This window comes from Belonocnema kinseyi, chromosome 5, assembly GCF_010883055.1.
Source record: "Belonocnema kinseyi isolate 2016_QV_RU_SX_M_011 chromosome 5, B_treatae_v1, whole genome shotgun sequence".
NCBI lineage: Eukaryota > Metazoa > Arthropoda > Insecta > Hymenoptera > Cynipidae > Belonocnema > Belonocnema kinseyi.
Window position 1 is genome coordinate 112,648,397 of NC_046661.1, and position 22,656 is coordinate 112,671,052.

General features: G+C 27.7%; 1 protein-coding gene across 4 annotated transcripts in view; it reads right to left on the reverse strand.

Annotated features, from left to right (window-relative positions):
- Positions 1–22,656, reverse strand: part of LOC117173105 (baculoviral IAP repeat-containing protein 6) — a 113,445-nt gene that overhangs the window by 81,936 nt on the left and 8,853 nt on the right. For all 4 annotated transcript variants that reach the window (XM_033361492.1, XM_033361491.1, XM_033361490.1 and 1 more), the window contains exons 4-9: positions 18,010–18,349; positions 13,442–14,900; positions 13,149–13,326; positions 10,153–10,371; positions 5,638–6,070; positions 1,232–1,379 (exon numbers count right to left, since the gene is read on the reverse strand). In XM_033361492.1, coding sequence (XP_033217383.1) covers positions 1,232–1,379; positions 5,638–6,070; positions 10,153–10,371; positions 13,149–13,326; positions 13,442–14,900; positions 18,010–18,349 — 2,777 coding nt within the window. The remainder of the gene's footprint in view (positions 1–1,231; positions 1,380–5,637; positions 6,071–10,152; positions 10,372–13,148; positions 13,327–13,441; positions 14,901–18,009; positions 18,350–22,656) is intronic.

Genomic DNA, 22,656 nt, shown 5'->3' on the forward strand with positions numbered 1-22,656 from the left:
AGCTCCAAGGAGATTATGTTGAAAAATAAAAAAAAATTTACCCAAAAAAAATTGTTTTTATACTTCATTCTAAGGACTTATTGAACTACCCTCGTACAATTTCATAGAGATTGAAGAAACACAAGCCGGAGACGTTACCACTTACCAAAAACACATAAGATACTATGGGTATTTTTTTGATGTTTAAATATTTCGTAAAAAAAAATATGAAATATACGTTTCGAATAACCGCATTTTTCCCGTTCCAATAACAGAAAATGCAAAAGAAAAAATACGAATAGCTCGGATTCGGTCTATTTTGGTGTGAAAGCTGTAAAAAAGTAGAATATAGCTGTCAATTTCCTCTCGCATTAAAAAAGAAAATGCTCCAAAATTGAAGGATGAAGGCATCGATAAACAACGAACACGAGAGACGCTTTCGTTCTCACATATTATTTGATTAATTATTCTAAATTTTTAATTAATCATAAATCAACAATTTTACATTTTCCGCCAGGGTAAAATTGAAGATCTTTGGTAAAATTAAAAATCTCGATGTAGTTTTCAATCACAGGAAAGTGATTTTACCGACGCATGCTATTTTTACACGCTGCGACTGAATTTTCCCTTCTGAATGTACAGTTCGTATGAGGGAATGTGTAATTTTAATTTTATCGAGAGTGTAATATTACACTGCTGTTCGAGGGTCCTTTTATATACATCGCTAGAGGATATAATTTCACATACTTTTGTAAAATCACATAGTGAAGTGTGTGATATTTACAATGACACAATATATAATTTTCCGAAACTTTGTAATTTTACACAAATTTTTCTTACAGTGTACAAATTAAGATCTTACAATTTTAAAAGATTACACTTCAAGAATACGAAAGAAGTCGAAACTGTTTTACAATTAGAAGCTTCGGAAATGAAGAATAGATTTAGTGTAAAAATAATTTTTCCATATAGTTTTTCAAACTATCTTCAGGTATATATTTATGTATTTGATACGGTAGATACGATATTTTAGGCAATCAGTGAAGATGTTCAAAAATATTTTTAAATAGAAATTGAAGAAATAGTGAAAATAGTGGCCAATTACGGGGAAATAGTGGCGTTAGTGGCAAAATAGTTTTATCGGTCGAAAAAATGTGTAAGATAATTTTAATAGCGGTTTGGGTTCGAGCCTTGCAAAATACATTTTTTTTAAATGGAGCGAGTTAAAAAAATATCAATTAGAATACTTTACCCATATAGGAATCTAATTTTTTGGTAGCATTCGCTGCATATCTCTCAACTGTCGCACCAGGTAAAAGAGGCCCGGCTTCGTCTATCCTCAGTTTCTTCGAGGTCGGTGGTTTTGATTCAACAAGACTCGTCCTTGGTTTCGAACTTGCCTGGAATTCGAATCAACATTTTTAATTGTTAAACAGAGTCAGTAGGTGCCTCCGCACTGGGCACAAACTGCGCAAGACCGCGATTATAAAAATTAATTACCCAAAAAAATATTGAAATTAACAATTCAAACAAAAATACTACCATTTCAGGTAAGATAATTCACGAGATTTTAAGTATTTCAAGAGATTTGCAATTTTACAGGATCTCCAAGGACTTTGGTATTATTTACAAGATTTCAATGTATTTCAAAAGATTTGAAGGATCGTAGGATATTTCAGAAGAGTCCAAGAAATTTCAAGATTTCCAAAATTTGAGGGGATTCTGAAAGGGTATCAAATATATCAAAGGACTTCAAAGGCTTCAAGAGATTTTACGGAATTTCAAAGAATTTATACAGAAGTTTAGACAGTAAATGGAATGAAATTAAATTTTAACGGACTTCTATCTATACAATCACTTTAAATATAACAAATTTCATTTTAAAAAAACAAACTAGACAATGCAATTTAAAATAAGTTACATTTTAACTGTTTTCAATGTTAAGTTTATTAGCTAACTTGAATTGTTACTTTGTTTAATTATAAGATCATTCAGTTTAAGATGTATAATTCTAAAATATTTCACATTATAAATCTTCAACTTTAAATCTTCATTTTTAAGCCAGCATTTCTAATTAAAAAATTTTTTGAAGCATGTTTGTAGCCATCAACTGTAGATATAAATAAATGATTTTTAAAATTGAAATGTAGTTCTAGTACTCAAAATTGAATAATAATGAATTCTACAAGACGCTTCTAAAACTGTTTAAAAGTATAAAATTGACCGATTTTTAAATTAAAAACGGAACTATTTCAATTCCAAAGTCTTAGTAGCTAAACAAATATAAACATCCGACTGAAACTTTATACACTTTTTTCAATTTTCAAATCGTTTCATATTAATATATTCATAATTGTATGCTTTTATTCAATTTCAAATTGCATTAAAATATTGTTTCAATCTTAAATACTCCATTTTTAATCCACTGAATTAAAATTTGTTTAATAACAATTGAAAAATTATTAACTTGAAACGATCTAAAATAAAAATACGTAATTTAACTCTTAATTTAAAACTCGTTTAGTTTAAGGAGAAATGTTAATGTTTCTAACTTAAAATTGCTTAAAATAATAAAATTTTAAGCATTTACAAATTAATTGATTTATTCTTCAATTTTTAACATCGAAACTGATAACGTGGATTTATATTTGGTAACCAGAAATCTTTAAACTATTCAATTTGTAAAAGTCTCATATTTAAAATTTGCAGTTTAACGGCATTTAATTCCAAATTGCTTCGTTGAAAAGTGTTAAAACTTCCATTTTATACATGTAAATTATTTAATGTCTCAATAAAAAAATTCAGAACTAAAAATGTTTAAAGCTTCAAAATTCACAGTTTAAAATGCAAAAGAGTTTAACTTCAGTGTTTTCACTTGCAGCTTAATTTTGATTACTTCAAATAAAAATGTTCAGCTTTAAGAAATTTTCAATGATTTCGTAAGATTTCAGGAATTTCACAGATTTTAAGGAATTTAAAAATATTCGAGGGATTCAAATGATTTCAAAATAAATTAAAAGATTATATAAAGTTACCAGGAATTTCTAACGATTTTAAGTGATTTAAACCAATTTGAAAGTTTTCCAAAGATTTCAAAAGAATTGAAGGGTTTCGATAGATTTCAATGAATTTTAACGGATTTAAACATATTTCAATGATTTGAAGCCTTTCAGGTCATTTTAAAGGAATTTTAAAAAATATAAAAGATTTCAGGGGATTTTCAAAGGCTTCATCTGATTTTATGGTTTTCACAGGAATTCAGATTCTCTTGAAGATTTCATAATTTTTCAAGGAATTAATGAAAATGATGATATTGCAAATGATTTTAAAGATGATCTTTAAAAAAATTCTAAGGGATTTAGTGAGATATAAACATTTTTAAAGGTTTTCAAATAATTTCGTAGGATTTAAGAAAATTTCAGAGGATTTTATCAAAGGTATCCAGGTTATCAGTGTTATTTCAAAGATTTCAAGGAGTTGCAATGGATTTCTAGAAAACATTAGGGAATAAATGAAATTATAAGGAACTAGCGATATCTACGAATTTTAGGGATTTCAACAGATTTCAGGATTCCAACGGATTTCAAAAGATTGACGAGTTTTGCAGGACAGGTTTTTTAAAATCCTGGAAAAAAAATCCCTGGCAATTACAGGTTTTTTCCAGGTATAATTTTTCATAGAAAAGATACATTCGAATATTTTTTATTTTTTTTTTAAATCGACTGGGAATATGTGTATTTTCATAAATATATTAGCACAAACACCATCGATTAGTTAAATAATTAATTCATACTAAAAATATAATTAATAATTTCTTGAATTTGTCTCTAAAGTCCATGAATTTAAATATGAATTGAAACAAATTTTTATTTTTTTATACTCAAAATTCAGTGCATATTTATGTAACATTAATGTGGATTGTGGGTACTATATTAAATGCAATTTAATCCGTTTCCAATTCCATGAAAATCAATTTTCAACTTAATAGTTGAATTTTAAACTAAAGAATATCAGTTGTCAACCAAAAATGAAAGGTAAATTTTTAGTTGAAAAAATGATTTTTTCACGCAAAAAATAACTCATTTATAACTAAAACCATGATTTTTTAACTAAAATGATAAAATCTTCAACTGGAATATATAAACTTTAAACCAAAACAATGAATTTTTAACAAAAGAGTTTAGTTTTTACCAAGCAGTTAAATTTTCAACCAAGAAGATTAATTTCTACCAAAAAGGCGAATTTTCATCAAAATAAATGAATTTTCAACTCAAAAATATAAATTTAACCAAAAAATGAAGTAAAATTGTCAGTTAAAAAATTTATGTTGAACCAAACAGATGAATTTTCAACTAAAATTATGGAATATTCAATTGGAGTAGGTAAATTTTCAGTTGAAAAAAAAATTATCAACCAAAAAAGAAAACCAATTTTCAAAAAAATTTTTACACCTTCAATCAAAGTGATACATTTTCAACATAAAAATTATAAATCTTTAACTAGAATAACTGAATTTTCAACTAAGAAGAATAATTTCAACCAAAAAAGATGAACTTTTAATTAAAAAATATACTCTTTCAACCAAAAATTGAACTTAAATTTTTAGTTAAGAAAATTAATGTTAATCAAGGAGATGAATTTTCAATTAAAATGGTGAAATAGTTAAAATATCAACTAGAAAAATTACACTTTCAGTAAAAAGACTAATGTTCAACCACAGAAACAACGAATTTTTAACGGAAAAGTTCATTTTTCAACCAAAGAGATAAACTTTCAATTAAAATGATGAAACTTCACCAAAAATGATTAATTTTTAACAAAAGAGTTTAACTTTCTAGCAAATAATTAAATTTTCAATCCAAAAAAAGAATTCTAAAAGAAAAATGTAGTAGTTCGTATCTCAAGCTAAAAATATTTTAATTTTTTATCGAAATCATCAGTTGAATTGAAAAAAAATTGCAAAAAACGGTTGAATTTTCAGCAACTTTTACGATTTTCAACCAGATACTCGAAACTTTAGCTAAAAACAATTAATTTTAAACTGAAAATAGAATATTTAAATTTTCAGTTAAAAAAATTTAAAAAAAATGAATTTCCAATAAAATAGTTAAATACAGTAATATAAAGCTACAATTAAATATAATTTTAACCGATAAGTGTCACTTGTCTGTTTCTAATTACTTTCTGAAAATGTAACTAAACAATTTAAAATAATCCAGGATTTACTCCTGAGATTATATACCAATGACATAAATTTCAAAAAACTTTCAAACATTTTTTAGTGGTTATAGAGTTACTCCAATTTATATTTACAAACAAAAAAATTCTTCTTAAAAACTATATTATTTTAATATGTATTTATAAATAACACTGCTATTTATAAAATACTTTCAACTATCTTCACTTTCCAAAACCAGCTCCAACAAACTTTTGTTAAGAAATGCAACTACGATTTGATAAGGGTACAGATCTGTACCGAAATTTCAACAACACATGTTGTCATTTAAAAAACTGTATGACTATTTTCGAGATCTGCCATTTTAATCTTTAAAATTGTTAAATATTTGCCAGCAGTGCTCTTTTTTTTACAGTCGGGTGGCGGGTAGGTGGGGGGGGGGGGCGACTTTGAAAAATAGATAACTTTAGAAAGAAACTAACCCCATCCTTGACTGGATCAACGAGCGCCTTGATGTGAACAAGCAAAGTAAAAGACGAGTTCGATTTGGCCCGGAAGAGTTTTGGACTCGTGAGAGTGACACATCCAGAGTGATCGGAGAGATCCATGCATCGTTGTAAATTGATTGGACCGCAGAGAATTTCCGTGTTGTGTTGTCGTTGATATTCCTCAGTGACGACGGGATTTTCGCCCTTTTGATCAGTGCCGAGGCTAAAGTCTATTCTCTCGTCAACGGAAGTGACGGGAGCTTTGTGGTGGCCAATACTGAATATACTTTGCTTTAAAAGAGTCACTTGGATTGTCGGGAGCTCTGGACAGGGTGAGTGAAGATTGAATTTCACGTCTACGTGGCCTACGACTCCAGAAGCACTTCTGGGTAATGTCAGTTCGAAGACGTGCTCGTCCCAGGTTGACCTGGAAAATAGAGAAGGGAGAACAAATTAAAACAGAGAAAAAGGAAAGGCTTTGGATCTCGAGGGTGTTTCCCGGTCACTCACATTTTTAAATTCAAACCTCTGATCGAAAAATAGAGTATTTTAAGTGTAATTCTAAATTTTAAACTTCAAGATTAAAAAATGTGGAGACTTGAGTCATCACTATTATACTTCAAAAATGTAATGAATTCGAATTCTAAAAGTTCGAAATACTTAATTTAGTATTATTTACATAAAAACTGAAATTTGCAAAATTTTAAGCCTCTCAATCTGAACAATTTTTAACTTAAATTTCAATAATTTCTAACTACTGAATTAAAAGTGAATTAAAAACAGTCAACATTGTATAATTTTTAATGGAAGGCTTACAAATCCCAAAAATTGTTGAATTTTAAGAGTTTTTAAGCTATATTCTTTAATTCCTACCTACAATTATTCCTTTTCAATATTCTTGCGAATTGATACTGTAAAAAATTTAGTAATTTAATGAAATTATATAATGGCAAAGGTTTTTATTTTGGAACTTTTTTTAATGTTGTCAACTTAATACTTTTAATTTTAAACCCTTTCTACTCGAAGGCTCAGAGTTTTAAATGGTCCATTTTCGAATATTTTAAATTAAAATATTATATTTTTACGTTTCCAATTTGGAATTCTTGAAATATAAGGCTTTCAACTGAAAATAATTAAAGTACTCCTAACGTTAAATTCAATTTGATCCATTTTCAGCTGAAAATCGCTTAATTATTGAAGGTTTTATTTTCAGATTGTACAATTTCGAAAATTATAAACTTAAAATTGCTCAATTTTTGTATGATTAAATCTAAAATTATTAAATTTACAACGTTTTTATGTCTAACTTGTTATAATTCATATGCTTTAATATTTGAAACTGTTCAATTTTGAATAAATATTTAGTATTAAAAATATTATATTTGTTTTCAATTTAAAGTTGCTGAAAGGCGTCTAAATAAAAATTAAAATGAATCCTGAAATATTCTGTTTACATTTCATTCAAAATTATTCCAAATTCGAAGGATTTTCAATTTAAATATTTAAAATTCAGGGTGGCCGAAAATCTTCATATTCAAATTTCGATTTTAGGTAAAAACTCGAGTTTCCTATGATGGAAAATGGCAACATAACCACTTCGGAATTTAGTTTTTCAATTCGAAAACAGTATCTTTAGATATGACTTTCTTTCTTATAGGGAAATCAATATCTATATTAAATTCATATTCAACTGCTTTAAATTCCTAACTTTTCAAGTAAATGTTGCATTTTCAACCATATGGATGCATTTTTAACGAGAATTGAATTACTAACCAAAGGGACTAATTTTAAACCAAAAATACTATTTTTCAACACAAGGCATGAATTTTCAACCAAATTATTGAATTTTCAACGGAAAATACCAATTATGAAACAAATAGTTGAATTTTCAACTAAAAAAGTTCAGTTGTTAACGAAAATTGAAATTGCTAAATTCTTAGTTAGAAACATTATTTTTCTATAAAAAGACGAATTTTTAACTAAAAAAGATAATCATTTCTAAAAATATATTTAATTTCTAAACTAAAGAATTGAATCCTTAACTAGAATAGTTGAATTTTTGAATAAATAAGATAAATTTTCAATTAAAATTATGAATCTTTAACGAGAACAATTGAAGTTTCACACAAAAAGAGGAATTTTTACCACATTAAAACTAATTTCTACAAAAAAAAAAGAATTTTCAATTAAAAAAATGAATTTACAACTAAAGAAGATAAATTGTCAACCAAAAATGTATAGGTAAATTTTCAATTGAAAAAATTAAGTGGCAATCAGAGAAATGAATTTTCAACTAAAATAATTGAATCTTCAATTGGAATAGTAGTTAAATTTTCAGTTTAAAAAATAATCATTTTAAAACAAAAAGAAGGAAATTTAAAAAAAAAAGTTAAATATTTAAAGTAACGAATTTTCATCTAAAATTATGAATCTTTAACTGAAAAAGTTGAATTTTAAACCGTTAAGATAAATTTTCAACCAAGAAGATTAATTTCTACCAAAAAAGAACAATTTTCATCTTAAAAAAAAAGTTCAACCAAACATTAAGTAGTTGAATATTCAGTTAAAAAGATAATGTTCAACCAAAGAGATAAATTTTCAATTAAACTAATGGAATATTCAATAAGGAATAATATTTGTTATTACTTCATTAAAAAAAAAATAACTGTAAAAAAACGATTATTCAAAAAACAGTTACATTAGAAAAAAGGAATGACATTTCAACTAAAAAAATTTATTTTTTAACTAAAGATTTTAACTTTCCACAAAGTAATAAAATTTTAATCTAAAAAAAGATTGATTCCGAACGGGAAATGTAGTAGATATTTCAATCAAAAACGATTTTGTTATTTATTTTAAAAAAATTAAAAAATAGTTGAATTCAACCAAAAAATATCACTTTTTAACATAAATTAAATTTTCAAATAAGAAGGATTTTTTTGTCCAGGGAGAGAAAAAATGCAAATAAACGGTTGAATTTTGAAACATAAAGGTGAATTTAAAAGAAAAAAAGAGGAAGAAAGAAAACGAATTTTCAACAAACTAGTTAAATACAGTAATATAAAACTACTTTTAAAAATGAAGAATCACTGTTCCGATATTTTTTCTTTGCATTTGGAATGCTTGAATAAAACTTTATCAAAAAGATCTCTTTTAGATGGCAGTATTTATGTGCGTTTTCATATTCTGAATTGTCTACTTAATTAAGTATAGTCAAAGAATAAGTTTCTCAAAGCTCTGTAGGCTTTGATGTACACATTCACATCGTGACACTCGCGCTGCGCGCTCGATTTTCGACAGACGTGTGTAAGCAGGTTTTATTAAATTTTTGTTTTTCTCGTAAGTTTCATCATATTTCGACCAATTTTATTATTTATTTTTTTGATTTTTAATGTTATTTTTCACGAATAAAACAAAAAGTACGCGTCCTATCAAGAGGTGAGACTTAACGAAATTGTAGATCTTCTTTGGGACAACAATTTCTGTTAACTCATATTTTTTCGAAACATACATAGTTTTGACCACAAAATGGAATTTTTGATTTTTCATTATTTTTTGTGCAATCAAAATTTGAATTTTCGATTTTCCATGAAAATCCAAAAATTTCTTAGATAATTTTGTAGAGATTTTAAAAAGCAATGTTTTTCTTTTCTTTACTTTTTTCATATCATGAGTTGTTTGGCTTAAAATTTGGAATTTCGGTTGATTACAAAATTTTTGAAAATGCTGTAACTCTGAAAATTTTCTTTTTATCGAAAAAAGTCATCAGTATAAATTGTTTGTCCATTTTAATACTAGAAATATGTCAAAAATGGATTTGACCATTCATTTTTTCGAGACTTATCGTGTTTACGGACGGACAAACAGACGCCATCGTAAAAACCTGATTTTTGGATTCAGGGGGTCTCGAAACGTGAAGATCCGTTGTAAAACTGTGGTGTCAAATTTCAGACAATTCTAATACTTTTTCAACCATAAATGATGAGAATGTAAAAATGTAAAATTAAATGCACATGCAAAAAATAGGGAAAAACCTAAAAATAAAAAAGTAGAAAAATGAATAAAAGTTTCAAAATTCAAACATTAGAAAAATATCTTCCATTAGAAAAAATTAAATAAAGGAAGAGGAAAGAAAAAGGCAAGCTCCAAATTTAAAAATCCTCGAATTTAAAACCTAATTTAAAATTTAAAGCTCTTCACATGAAACTACAGGGTTGCTGAAAAAGATTGATTTCAAAATTTCTTTACTTTCTTCCGTTTTCCAAGTCTACTTTTTAAAAAATCTATTAAAATGTATTACATTACAACACATTCTACTAGTCGCATATTAATTGAATAAAAATTTCTGGTAAAATTCTCATTAATATTGTTCTATTTTTTTTAACCGATAATATAATATTAATTTTTTATTGAAAAAAATTCTATTGCCAAATGGAAAAATGTCCTTAAAACACTAAAAGAATTATTAAGACTTTGAAATAGGTAAAGTTCATTTCTAGAAAAACTTACGCATCATTTTGCAGACGCCACGTGCGAGTGTGATGCTGATCCTCTGCTTGATGCAAATGCTGGGGATAACGCCGTTGTCTTTGTGCTTGCATCATTTCACTCCAGCAAGGAGGAACAGTAGCTCTATACGCTGGTGAATGTCTATCAAACTTGGTTAATTCATAAAGCGCCTTCAAATCGTTGTAGTTCAAATTGTTCCTGTGCGCTATAATTGGCTCCCTGAAAAGAGCAAAATATCAATAAATTAATCAACCAATAAAATAAAAATAACAAGGATCACAATGGCTCAGTAGTACAATTTTAGCTAAAAAGTGGAATTTTTTTTGAAAAAGAGGGATTAAAAGGTAGTTGGAAGGGGATTTATTTTACTACTAAAAAGTTTTTATATCGGTTATCTTGTGAATATTGAGCCAAGGTGTTCTCTGACAATAGCTTCTTTTCTTTATTAAGCTTTCTAAACATTTTTGTATTTTAGTTTTTTTAGCTAGCTTCGAAACATCTTAATTGACACAAAAAATCAGAAAAAAAATCTTGATCAAATGTATTTTTATCAGTAGATAGATTTTGATTCCTCATTCTTATCAATTTTTTTTAGTGTATTCTTTTGAGTACGGAATCCTGAATTATTTCTGTATTTTTTTAAGTAAGCTAGAAAGAAATAATTTTAAAAAACACAAAAAAGATTATTTGAGAAGCCGACTTTTTTTGTTTCATATCCTTAGACTTTAAAATTTGTTTCTAATTTATTTTTATCAGTTGAAAGATCTCAGATCCTTGAAACATATTTTAATGTCATACAAAAAACAGATTATTGTAAAAAAAAAACAGAAATTACAAAATATATATTATTCACAAACATAAGAAAATTACGAAGATAATATTTTTTTAATTACAAAATTAGAAAAAAATTCTTTAATTTAAAACTAATCCATACAACAATCAACTCCAAATTAATTATACTTTATTAGAGGACCCAAATCTACGCTACTAAATCTACGCATAAATGGGAACTGAATAAATACATAGAAAAGAATAAGAAAATCGAACCGAATGGTTAAAAGGTCGTACTTTTTTGGTTTAAAATGACTGAAAAATCGATTTTGGTAGATAATTTGTCTTTATAATTTGAAAAATCATCTCTTTTGGTAGCAATTTAATCTTTTTCGGTATAAAATGCAAGTTTTTGGTTTATAATACAGCTGTTTGTTAAAAATTGATCTTCTTTCGTTGAGCATTCAAATTTTTTATTGAAAAATTCATCTTTTTTATGGACTTAACTGTTTCTAATTTAAAATTAAAATGCCACCCTGGCTCATATCCTTGGTCGAAAATATACATATTTTATTAAAAATGTAACTACAATTTGGTTAAAAATGCATATTTTTGGACTGAAAATTCAACTTTTTGTAGGAAATTTGTGTTTTGTCTTGAAAATTTAAGTATGTGGTTTCATTTTTTTCTTTCACACCTGAAAAAATGTTTTTTGTTAAAAAATCAGCTATTTTTTCGAAAATTCTTCTCTTTTAATGAATTCAACTGTTTTTAATTAAAAATTACACTATTCCGGACCTCGCCCTTTTCGTTTTCGTATTTAAAGTTTAGTTTAGCTAATAATTTCAATTTATAGTTTGCATACAACGATAAAAAATGGTTGCAAAATTTTTAATTATTACCACACATATATATTTTTAAATTTATTAATATTGAAAATTTGAGGTCCGACCCGGACCTTTTTTTTTAATTCATATTTCTGGATTGGAAGTTAAACTATTTTTATTGCCCTTTTGGCTTAAAAATTAAGCAATTTTATGAACATTTTTTTCTTTCTTACATGAAAAATCTTTTTTGGTTAAAAAATCGACTATTTTCTTGAAAATTCGTATTTTTTAAAATAAATTCAACTATTATTTGATTAAAATTTAAACTATTTGAATGAAAAGTTAATTTTTTGTGGAAAATTCTTATTTCTGAAATGAAAGTATTTGGCTTGAAAATTCAACAATATGGTGAAAATTAGTTTTTTTTGCCTGGAAAATTAAATTGTTTTTGGATTTAAAATTAAAATATTTGGTTAAAAAGTATATTTTTTGTTGAAAATTCATATTTCGGGGATGAAAGTTCAACTACTTTGTAGAAAATTGTCCTTTTGGCTTGAAAATTCAATAATTTGGATGAAATTATTTGTCTTTCTTGTCTGAAAAATCTTTTTTGGTTGAAAAAACAAATATTTTCTTAAAAAATTCGTATTTTTTAATAAACTCAATTATTTTTGGATTTAAAATTTAACTATTTTGTTGAAAAGCATATTTTTGGTTGAAAACTCATATTTCTGGGATGAAAGTTCAACTGCTTTGTAGAAAATTATTCTTTTGGCTTGAAAATTCAACAATTTGGTTGAAATTATTTTTCTTTCTAGCCACAAAAATCTTTTTTGGTTAAAGAAACAATTATTTTCTTAAAAATTCGTTTTTTTTAATGAGCTCAGTTGTTTTTTGATTCGAAATTCATATTTCTGGCTTGAAGGTTCAACTGTTTTGTAGAAATTTTTCTATTTGGCTTGAAATTTGAAACATTTAGTTGAAATTATTTTACTTTTTTGTCCGAAAAATCTTTTTGACTGACAAAATCAACTATTTTCTTGAAAATTCTTATTTTTTAAGGTAAACTCTCCTGTTTTTAATTCAAAATTCAATTATTTGTTTAAAAATTGATCTATTTTCTTCCCTAGCGACTATATCCTCCAAATCTACAAAATTTAGCAAATAAATCGTTTAGGAAATATCTGAAATTGGTACCCTAAAAAATAATCTCTTTCAAAGTATCTTGTTTTCTTGTATCTTAAATTTCTGTTTACAAGCCTTGAAAAATTATTCGAAACCATGTAAAAAAAGCAGGAAAAGGGGAAAATTGCATCGAAATTCTCGATTTTAGGTGATTGTAAAAATTTAAATTCAGACTATGATCCATAAAATAGATTAATAATGACTGAAACCTACTGGTAGACAGTGGAAGACGTTGAAGTACTCGGTTCTTCCTGTTCATTAACGCAACTAATTTCCGTGATCATACTCAAATCATCAGAGTCTTCTTTTTCTTCAGTCAATTCATCCTCTACGGTCGTTGCGAAGAAGTGAAGAGCTCCATCACTCGTGCAAGCGCACAATCTTTCTAAACCTGGAATACAAACATTTTATATAAAAAATAAAATTACTAAATGAAAAAAAAAATAAAATTAAAAACTACGTTACAACACACTCTTGCAAACCCTGATTTTGAAAACAAAACTTACTAGTGCAGTAAGCAGCCGAAACAAACTTCTGTCCCTCCAGTCTTGCTTTAGTAACAGTCTTCAAATTGCTCAAGTTCAGCACCCTGACAACTCCATCCTTACAAACTAACGCCACCTGTCCAAACGGCTCTTCACCAGATTCCGCGAAATTTCCCTTATTCTTCTCCTGAATCGGCAGCAAAACATGTTCCACTGGTGTCTCCTCCGCCGGCAATTCCTGTCTAACAACCGGATCCGGCACGAGTCTCACAACCTTCTCCGAGAAATCAAGGGCATACACGAGCAAAATTGCCTTATCACTATCATCCTCATTCCTCGTCTCTCCATTCGCCAAACTCCCTCCGCCCTGCGTCTCATTGTGGTCCCAGTACATAAAGCTCTTCTGCGGGAAGAATTCGCTCTCCTCATCAATATCCATCCGATTCGTATTCGACGTAGTCAACATCTCCGCCGCTTCGTTCCTCTCAATCGGCGAGAGCGCCACATATAAATGCCTTCCATCCTTCGTCGGCGCCGTGTACGAAATGCTCATGTTCTCCGGTGCCTCAATCCTCACACTCTGGACCACGACCGGTTCCATCTTTGTCGCCTTCACCACTTCCTGGATCTTCTTCGACCCTCCAACCGATTCCGAGTTGGATGGAAATTGGTCCGATCCATTTATTGGATTAAAATTCGCATCGAATGTATAACCGGGTGGCGGACAAATTCCATTTGACGATGAGGCAGTGAGCGGAGTCGCCGGGAAAATATTATCGAAATGCGTCCCGACAAGCATCTCTGAATCCACGTCTTCGACGAGATCTTCGAGTAGGAATTTGCTGAGAAAAAGTTCCTGGTAGAGACTTTCCTGGCGTCCGTCATTGGAACTGGTGCTGGTTCCCGTTCCGGAGAGTGTTTTCTTCGACTTGCTTTGTTTAGCTTCGTCCTTTTTCGGTGGCGGGGGGGCCGAAGCCTTGTGGTGGAAGTCGCAGAGGACGAGGTACAACATTTTTACGGGTTGGTAGGTGTCACCGGCTACTTTCATGATGTCGATTATTGTCTGTCGGTCGTTGGCAGCGCTATTGACGCTGTTCATGGCCCGAACTAGGGATGAGGAAGGCGCAAGGTCGGTAGAAGCTGCCCAGACGTTTTCGAGAGTTCGAGTCTGGGAGGCGTTGCTGCCACTCACAAGGATTCCGGAAACAAGACAGGGCCTGATTTGAGAGTCGGGAGGTTTGGGTGATATTGAAGTTGTTGAACTGGCTATGTTGCTTTCGCCTAGGGGAGATTTTGGAGAACCTACAATCGAGAGGGATGTGAGTTCGATGTTGTGGGAGGTTGAGGGTTTGAAGAAACTCAGGGTTTCGGCTTCTGTGTCGTAGGCGACTGTCGCATCCATGGACATCGTGAAGAATTTCATGGTTTGCTTGTTGTTGCCTTCCTGGTCACTCAAGGCGATGCAGAAAGAAGCCTCGCGCTGCAGATGAAAGAAAGTTTCTTAGTTCTCGGATTTGTTAGATCAATAAAGCTGGACATGTAGAGGATGGCAGCTCACGACTCAGAAAGAATTCAAGGTCATTTATCGTTTTCCAATAATTTTTTCCGGCTCTTTGAATTTGTTTACATTTTAAATTGAAAAAAATTTTAGAATAAGAGAAGCACCAAAAATGGTTCAATTTTTATAACTTTTAATTTGAAATTATGAACTAATAAGGCTTTTAATTGGAAATTCTAAAATTTTGAACGTTTATACTTTTAAATCAGATAGTTTCGAATGCTTAAATTAAAAAAATGTACAACCTTAAGAACTTTTAATTTGAAATAAAAGTTTATACTTTTTTTAAATGTTACCAAAAATTATACTAATTCCAATACTAGTAGTTTAAATTATTGTGCAACATTTAAATTTAAATTAACGTGATAATATTTATCATTTATATTAATAAATAATATTTTAGAAATTTTTATCATTTATTGCAAACAAAATTCTTGTTCAAATTCTGTACTGCCCACCCTTCAAATAAATTGCTTAACAATTGAGACTTTCAATATGAAATAAAAGGGTTTAATTACGAAATCTTCAAAGTACAATTTTTCAACACTGAAGCTTTAAATTTTAATTGTTGAACTATTAATTATATTAAGGTGTTGAATTTAAAATTATATATGGGTTTAAGTAACAAATAATTATTTAATTTCAAACACTATAGATTCAAAATGACCTAATTCAGTTTCGACCTAAAATTATTCAATTTTTAACGCCAGGAATGAAAATTTTGGAACAAAAAATTTCAAATATTTAATAAACTAAAAGTATTTGATTAAATTTTCTTTCTAAAAGTGAAAAAATTTACACGCTGGCAGACTTGAAATTAATATCATAGAAAACTAAATTTTTAAATTATGAATCCAAGAGACAAAATGCTTAATTAAAGGCTTATATTTTATACAAAAGGTGATTGAAAATTCTGAAATGTTGCCAGATGACGCGGAATTAATACAAGTTTAACGTGTTTCATGAGAATAAAAAAATGTTTGGTTTTATGCATTCAGGATGTCTACTCAAATCCTGAAAACACAATTCCCCGACATTTCAAGTTTTTACGAGGTATCTCAAAATTTCTCCAGGTACAATTTTTCATAGTATGGAACCATTAAGAATTTTGCATTTTTTTTTAACAATCGATTTAAAATATGTGTTCGAATATGTATAAAATTTCACGAGTTTATTATAAATATTTTTTTCCAGTCCTTGCAAATATCTAAATCTGTCAAAATAGTACTTTTCATATCTAACATTAAATAACTATTTTTTCATTTGTGCAAGTAAGGAGATTAGGAAAAAAATAAGGAGATTTTTTACTAAAATAGGGAAATATATTCTATTAATTAAAATTAATGTAAGCACTATATTGAATTAAATTTAAAACGCTTCAAACTCCTAATAAAAATACTGTATTTATATCAAGATAGATGCATTTTTAACAACGTAGTCGAATTTTCAAAGCAAACGATGAATTTTCTATTAAAAAAATACGACTTTAAAACTAAAATGATAAATATTTAAGCAAAAATGGAATGGTTAAATTTTCAGTTATAAAAAATTAATCTTCAATTTGAAAGAAAAGCGAATTTTGAAGAAAATAGTTAGATTTTCAATCAAAGTGATGAAATTTCAAATAAAATTATGAATCTTTAACGATAATAGTTGATAATGTATTGTTAAAACAATTAATTTTTAAGCAAAAAGTTGAATTTTCGACTAAAATGATGAATAACTGTAATAATTATATTTTCAAGCAAGCAGTTTAATTTTTGCGAAAAAGATAAATTTTCAATTAAAAATGTAATAATTAAGTTTTCACCATGTTTTTGCACAAAATAATTAAATTCTCAACCAAAATGATAAATTTAATTTTCAACTAAAGCAGTTGAATTTTTAACCAAAAAGATGAATTTTCAAATAAAATGTTTTAATATTCAAATGGAATAGTCGAGTTTTCAACCAAAAACATGAATTTTCGACCAAAAGTGAATTAGTTAAATTCTTAATTTTCATCCGAAAAGATGAATTTTCCACTAAAACGATAAATCTGTAAATGTAATAATTGAATCTTCAGCAACAAAATAAATTTTTAACCAAAGAGTTTATTTTTCAATCACGTAGTTGAATTTCAAACCAAAAAGATAAATTTTAAACTATAATTATGCATGCTTAACTGCAATAGTCGAACTTTCAACTAAACAAGATGAAATATAAGCTAAAATGATACATTTTTAACTAGAGCAAAATGCTTTTTCAAGTGAATAAGATCAATTTTGAATCGAAAATGGAATAATGTAAACAACAAAAAAACTCATTTTTAACTCAGAAGTTTTAACTGGAATAGTTACATTTTCATTCTAAAAAATTAATTTAAAAAAAAACGATCTATGAAGAAAATGGTATAATTTTTAATTCAAAAGTTGAATCTTAATTAAAATTATGAATCTTTAACTAACAAAGTTTAATTACAATCAAGTAGTTAAATTTTCATTTAAAAAAGATGAATTCTCAATGGAAAATGTACTAGCTGATATTTGAACAAAAGATATTTTAATTAAGAACAGCTGAATTCAACGATAATAGATGTATTTCCAACAAAAAAAAAACACAATCTTCAGCAAAATAGTTAAATCTCGTAATATAAAGCTACTTTTAAAAATAAATAAAAAACATTGTCGCTTAATTTGATATTAAAACTGAACAAGTTTAAGTATATAAAAATTCCCTGAACATTCCAGATTTTTCAAGTGAGTAGACACCCTGACATTGACATCTGACATGCGAACTATTCGGTAGCTCAGAGTTATTAGAGCAACGTTAATGAAAAAGGGCATTGAATAACAATTCAATTTAATTAAAAGAATGATACTAAGGTCTTAAAACGTAAATTAATGATTTATTATCAGGCTTTTTTCTCAATATTAAATTGACATTCAAATTTCTTCCCAATAATTCCAAATTGGTGGCGCTGTCGTAGCTACCCAAGAGGTCTATACACACGTAGAATAACTTGAAAATTTTTTGACTTTCTGAGAATTACCTTTAGCTGATTGCGAACATTCCAGACGTTAACAAGGCCGTTATGTGATCCTGTGGATGTGAGACCAGCAACATTGGTCGTACCGATGACCTCGACTGACCCATCCGAAACCTGGGCAGGAGCGGTCGCTAGAGTGACTGATAAAGGTACATTTTGCGTGTATTCGCCCTTGACAAAAGGACATGCCGGCGAATGTCTTTCGTGTTCGGACCAAGGCTCATCCGTCGGTTCCCAGCAGACAAGACAAACGTTACATGTGAAGCACATGGCTCGGTCGTCGCCCGTTGAATTTGGTTCGTGATAAAATCCGGCCTGTGCCATTTGGTCCGGAAATGCCCATCTATTCACAATACAAAAATACTTTCAGAGTTAATACCCTATTCCGAAAATCGCATCGAAGTTAGAATTTAACTTGACTTTTCATTCTTGAGAGTTGGTACTCCTGACAACTATGCAATATTGCCAACCTGTATGGCTACTCAGGGCTCGGACTCACTTCAGAAATCAAAAATAGTCACTAGACGCATTGAAAAAAACAAAATTCTTTAGGATTAAAGAGTTAAAGTTTAAGATAAAGAACTACAATTTGTATTATTCAGGGTGGCCGTTTTAATCGACGAAATAAATTCCCGGTTTTCTCCCGGTTCGCAAACATTTTTTACGGTCAATAAAATTTTTTAAATGGAGCACTAAGGCTAAAAAAATTTCCACTTGAGGTAATAAAAACTGAGCTTTAAATGAAAGTACTCAAAGTGGAACTGTTAGATTTAGAACATTTAAAATTGAAGTTTAAAAGTTTTTAATTAAAAAATTTTGTATTCAAATGCTCAATAATTTACGCGTATAAAATGGAAGTTACTAACATTTTTCAAAATAAAAAATATAAATCCATGTTATCATTTTTAATGCTCTAAATTATATAATTTTAAGAAATTTTAAGCCAGAAACATCAAATATTGAAAAATTGAAGAAAAAAAATTACTGAACACTTCTTAAATTAGAAATTCAATTATTTTCTTTTTAAATAGTTTAAACATCCTTGGAAAGCTTCAACATTTTATTTTAAAATATTGAGAAATCTAGAAGTTGTTTTAAACTGGTTTTAAATTTAAAATTATTTTGGAAATTTTTTCAGATCTTCTAAATATCTGTCAAAATGAATTGAATTTTTTCTACAATTTTCAAGAAATCCTGCAAATTTTAGAAAATTTCCTTACAACTTGAATGTATAAATAAAAATTGAAGATTTATTATTTGTAGACGAAATTTGAGTAATTTTAAGAGATATGTAGAAGTTTTGAAAAAATTCAAACTTAATGTAAAACTTGTAATGATAGTCTGATATAAAAAATGTAGATTTTCGCAGATTTTAAACAAAAAAATTAGATTCTTTTCAAGAATTGTTAAAGGCTTCAAAATAATAAAAACATTTTCTTAAGATCCCTAGGAAAATTAAAAATAACTTTTCATTTTTTTAAATTATTTTAAGAGAATATTTAAAAAGTTTTTCAAAGACTTAAACAAAATTTTCAAAAAAGATTCTAGAACATTTTAAGAAAAGTTTCTAAAATTTGCATAATTTTTAATCTTTTTAAAACTCCTAAAATTTTTGAACTGGTTTAAAATCGTTTTTGTTCACTTTTTACCACTTAAAGTACAGATAAATTAAACAAAATTTATTTATTTATTAAATAAAAAAGTTTTTTATCCAAAATTTTCAACATTAAAGGCTTTTATTTTTTATTTGTTCAAGTCTTTAAGAAAGCATTAAAAAATGATTTAAATTAAAAATGTATGCTTAGAAATAAACATTTTATAAGTAACAAATTTTTAATTATGCATTGCAAGCTAAATAATAGCATAATTGAAAAACATAACAATTCCACTAATTATTTAAAAACTGTTAAAATCGAACGGGAACATATTTGTCTTATAAAAATTTGTAAAATTTCCGGTCAAAAAAAAAAATTCACTGTCATTTCCCGGAAAAAATTCCCGGTTTCCCGGTCCAGCGGCCATCCTGAACATTGTTGTTATTTTAACGAAGAAAATTGGATCAAACGTGAAACCAGGTAACATTTTTTGGATGCATTTTAAATTTTACTATTGTTTTGTATAGTTTGAAACAATTCATAAATAATAGGAAAGGTGTATGGGAAACTAAGTTTTATGTATGTAATTTTGATCGCATGAAATAAAACACGTTCCCCGAAAAAAAAAACATTTAAAAAAAGAGACAATTATGTTATTATGTCATGCAAGTTTCAACACATACAGACGTCACAAACCAAAATGATCTCAAAACAGGAAAAATGGGTGATTTTATATGAAAATAGGAGAATACATTTTTTTAAATAAAACACGACGCTGAATTTTCAACCACGAAAGATGAAGTTTATACAAAAAAGTTTATTTTCAACCAATAATGATGAATATTTCAACCAAATAGTTGAACTTTCAAGCAAAAGAAGCGAATTTAAAACAGAATATGTAGTTGAATTTTTAACCAAACAGTTTAATGTACAACCTACGAAGACAAATTTTCGAACAAATCGTCAAATTGTCTGAAAACAAAGATTAAACTTCAACCAAAAACAAAATATATAGTTGACTTTTCAACAAGAAAGTTCATTCTCAACGAAAAGTATAATAATTAATATTTTAACAACAACAAAACACATTAATTTTTTAAACAAATTTGAATGTAATAGAAATAGTTTTCAAACAAGGGATGAATCATCAACACAAAAATGAATTTGAAACAAATTAATTTAACTTTGAACCAAGTAACCGAATTTTCAATAAAAAATATAATAATTCATAGTTCAGACAAAAAATAAGAATTTTCAAAGAATAGCTGAATCCTCAATCAAAACGTATTAATTTTTAGTCAAACAGTTACATTTGTAAAAAAAGAATGAAATTTCGACCAAAAGAGATGAATAAAAAACAGAACTTATTAATTTGAAATGGCTCAAAATGAAAATAACTTCTAATTCAAAAATTGATTAGTTTGAAAAACATTATTAATTTTTCTAACTTAAAATTCCTTAAAATGGTATAATGGTCTACAATTACAAATTAATGGATTCATTCTTTAATTTGTAGCATCGAAAATGATAGTGCGGATTCATATTTTTAACAACAAATCTTCAAACTGTTCAAGTTACACGAATTTAGAATTTAAAAAGCTGCAGTTTAATGGTATTAAATTTTTTATTGTTTCTGTTGAAACGTGCTGAAAGTTTCCATTTTATACGTGTAAATGATGTAGTATTTGAATAAAAAATGTTTTAATCTCCAAATTTCAAATTTTAAAATGCAAAATAGTTTAACTTGAGTGCTCTAATTTGCAGTTTAGTTTTTATTACTTGAAATGAAAAAATTTTCAGCCTTAAGAGCTCAAATTTTTGAATTTCACTAATTGTAAAAAATTTAAGCTAGTCTAGAAATGGCCGATAATTTTTATCCTCAGTTGAGACAGCCGCCCTGATTATAGAAAACCTCAAGAAATTATCAATTTTTAAAGAATTTCAAATGATTTCGTAAGATTTTAAAAACTTTATTTATTTCGAAGATTTCAAGGAATCAAACTCAAAAGTTTCCTATCGTTAAAATTCATTATAAAATCGAAAAAAAAAGACCTATCAATAATTTCTGTAAATCCTGATGGAGGCTTTTAAGGACACTTCAGAAAAAAATACTTCAGGTTAAAATTTGTTATTTAACAGTAGTTACTTAAAGGTTTAGTTTTTCCTTGCCTTTAGGGAAAATTGACAATTTTTATTTAATTCTAATGATCAAGCCTCATTTTATTCTTTGAAGGATTCCCAATAATTCTATTTGGGCTGTGTTAATTAAAATGTAAACTATGATTGCTTATAACAATAATAACTGTATGATTTCTCAATTTAGTTTTTAAAATAAAATCAACCCAAATAGAAATTTAGAGAATTCTTCGAAGAATAAAATGAGAACCTGATCATTACGATCAAATAAAAATTGTAACTTTTCCCTAAAGAGAAGGGAAAAACTAAACGTTTAAATAACTACTGTTAAATAAACAATTTTAGCATTAATTATTTTTGTCTGAAGTGTGCTTCGGAGCCTCCATAAAGATTTACAGAAAATAATAATAGATATTTTTTTGTTGATTTTATATATAATTTAAAATAAAGATTAAAGAAGATTAAAGGAATTTCAATAGATTTTTTGGGATTTAACAACTTTTCAATTTCCCAGTGATTTCAGAAGATCTAAACAGTGAATTTCAACGGATCCAAAGGTATTTCAAACCTTTCAGGTAATTTTAAAGGATTTCCAAAAAATATGAAAGATTTCACGAAATTAAAAAAAAACTTTATCTGATTTTATGGATTGAACGGTATTTAAGAGAGTTTCAAGGATTTAATAATATTGTCAAGAATTTTGAAAGATATTATAGATATTAAACTTTTTACGAGATTTCATTCAATTTTTGTGGGATTACTAGGAATTTCACAAGATTTATTGGATATTATGAATTTTACGATATTTCAAATTATTTTAAGGGCATGTGACACAGCTAAATACCTATATTACCGACCACAGTTTTTCAGTTCACTGAATGTTTTTTTAAACCTGAGAACTTTTTTTGTAAATAAAATA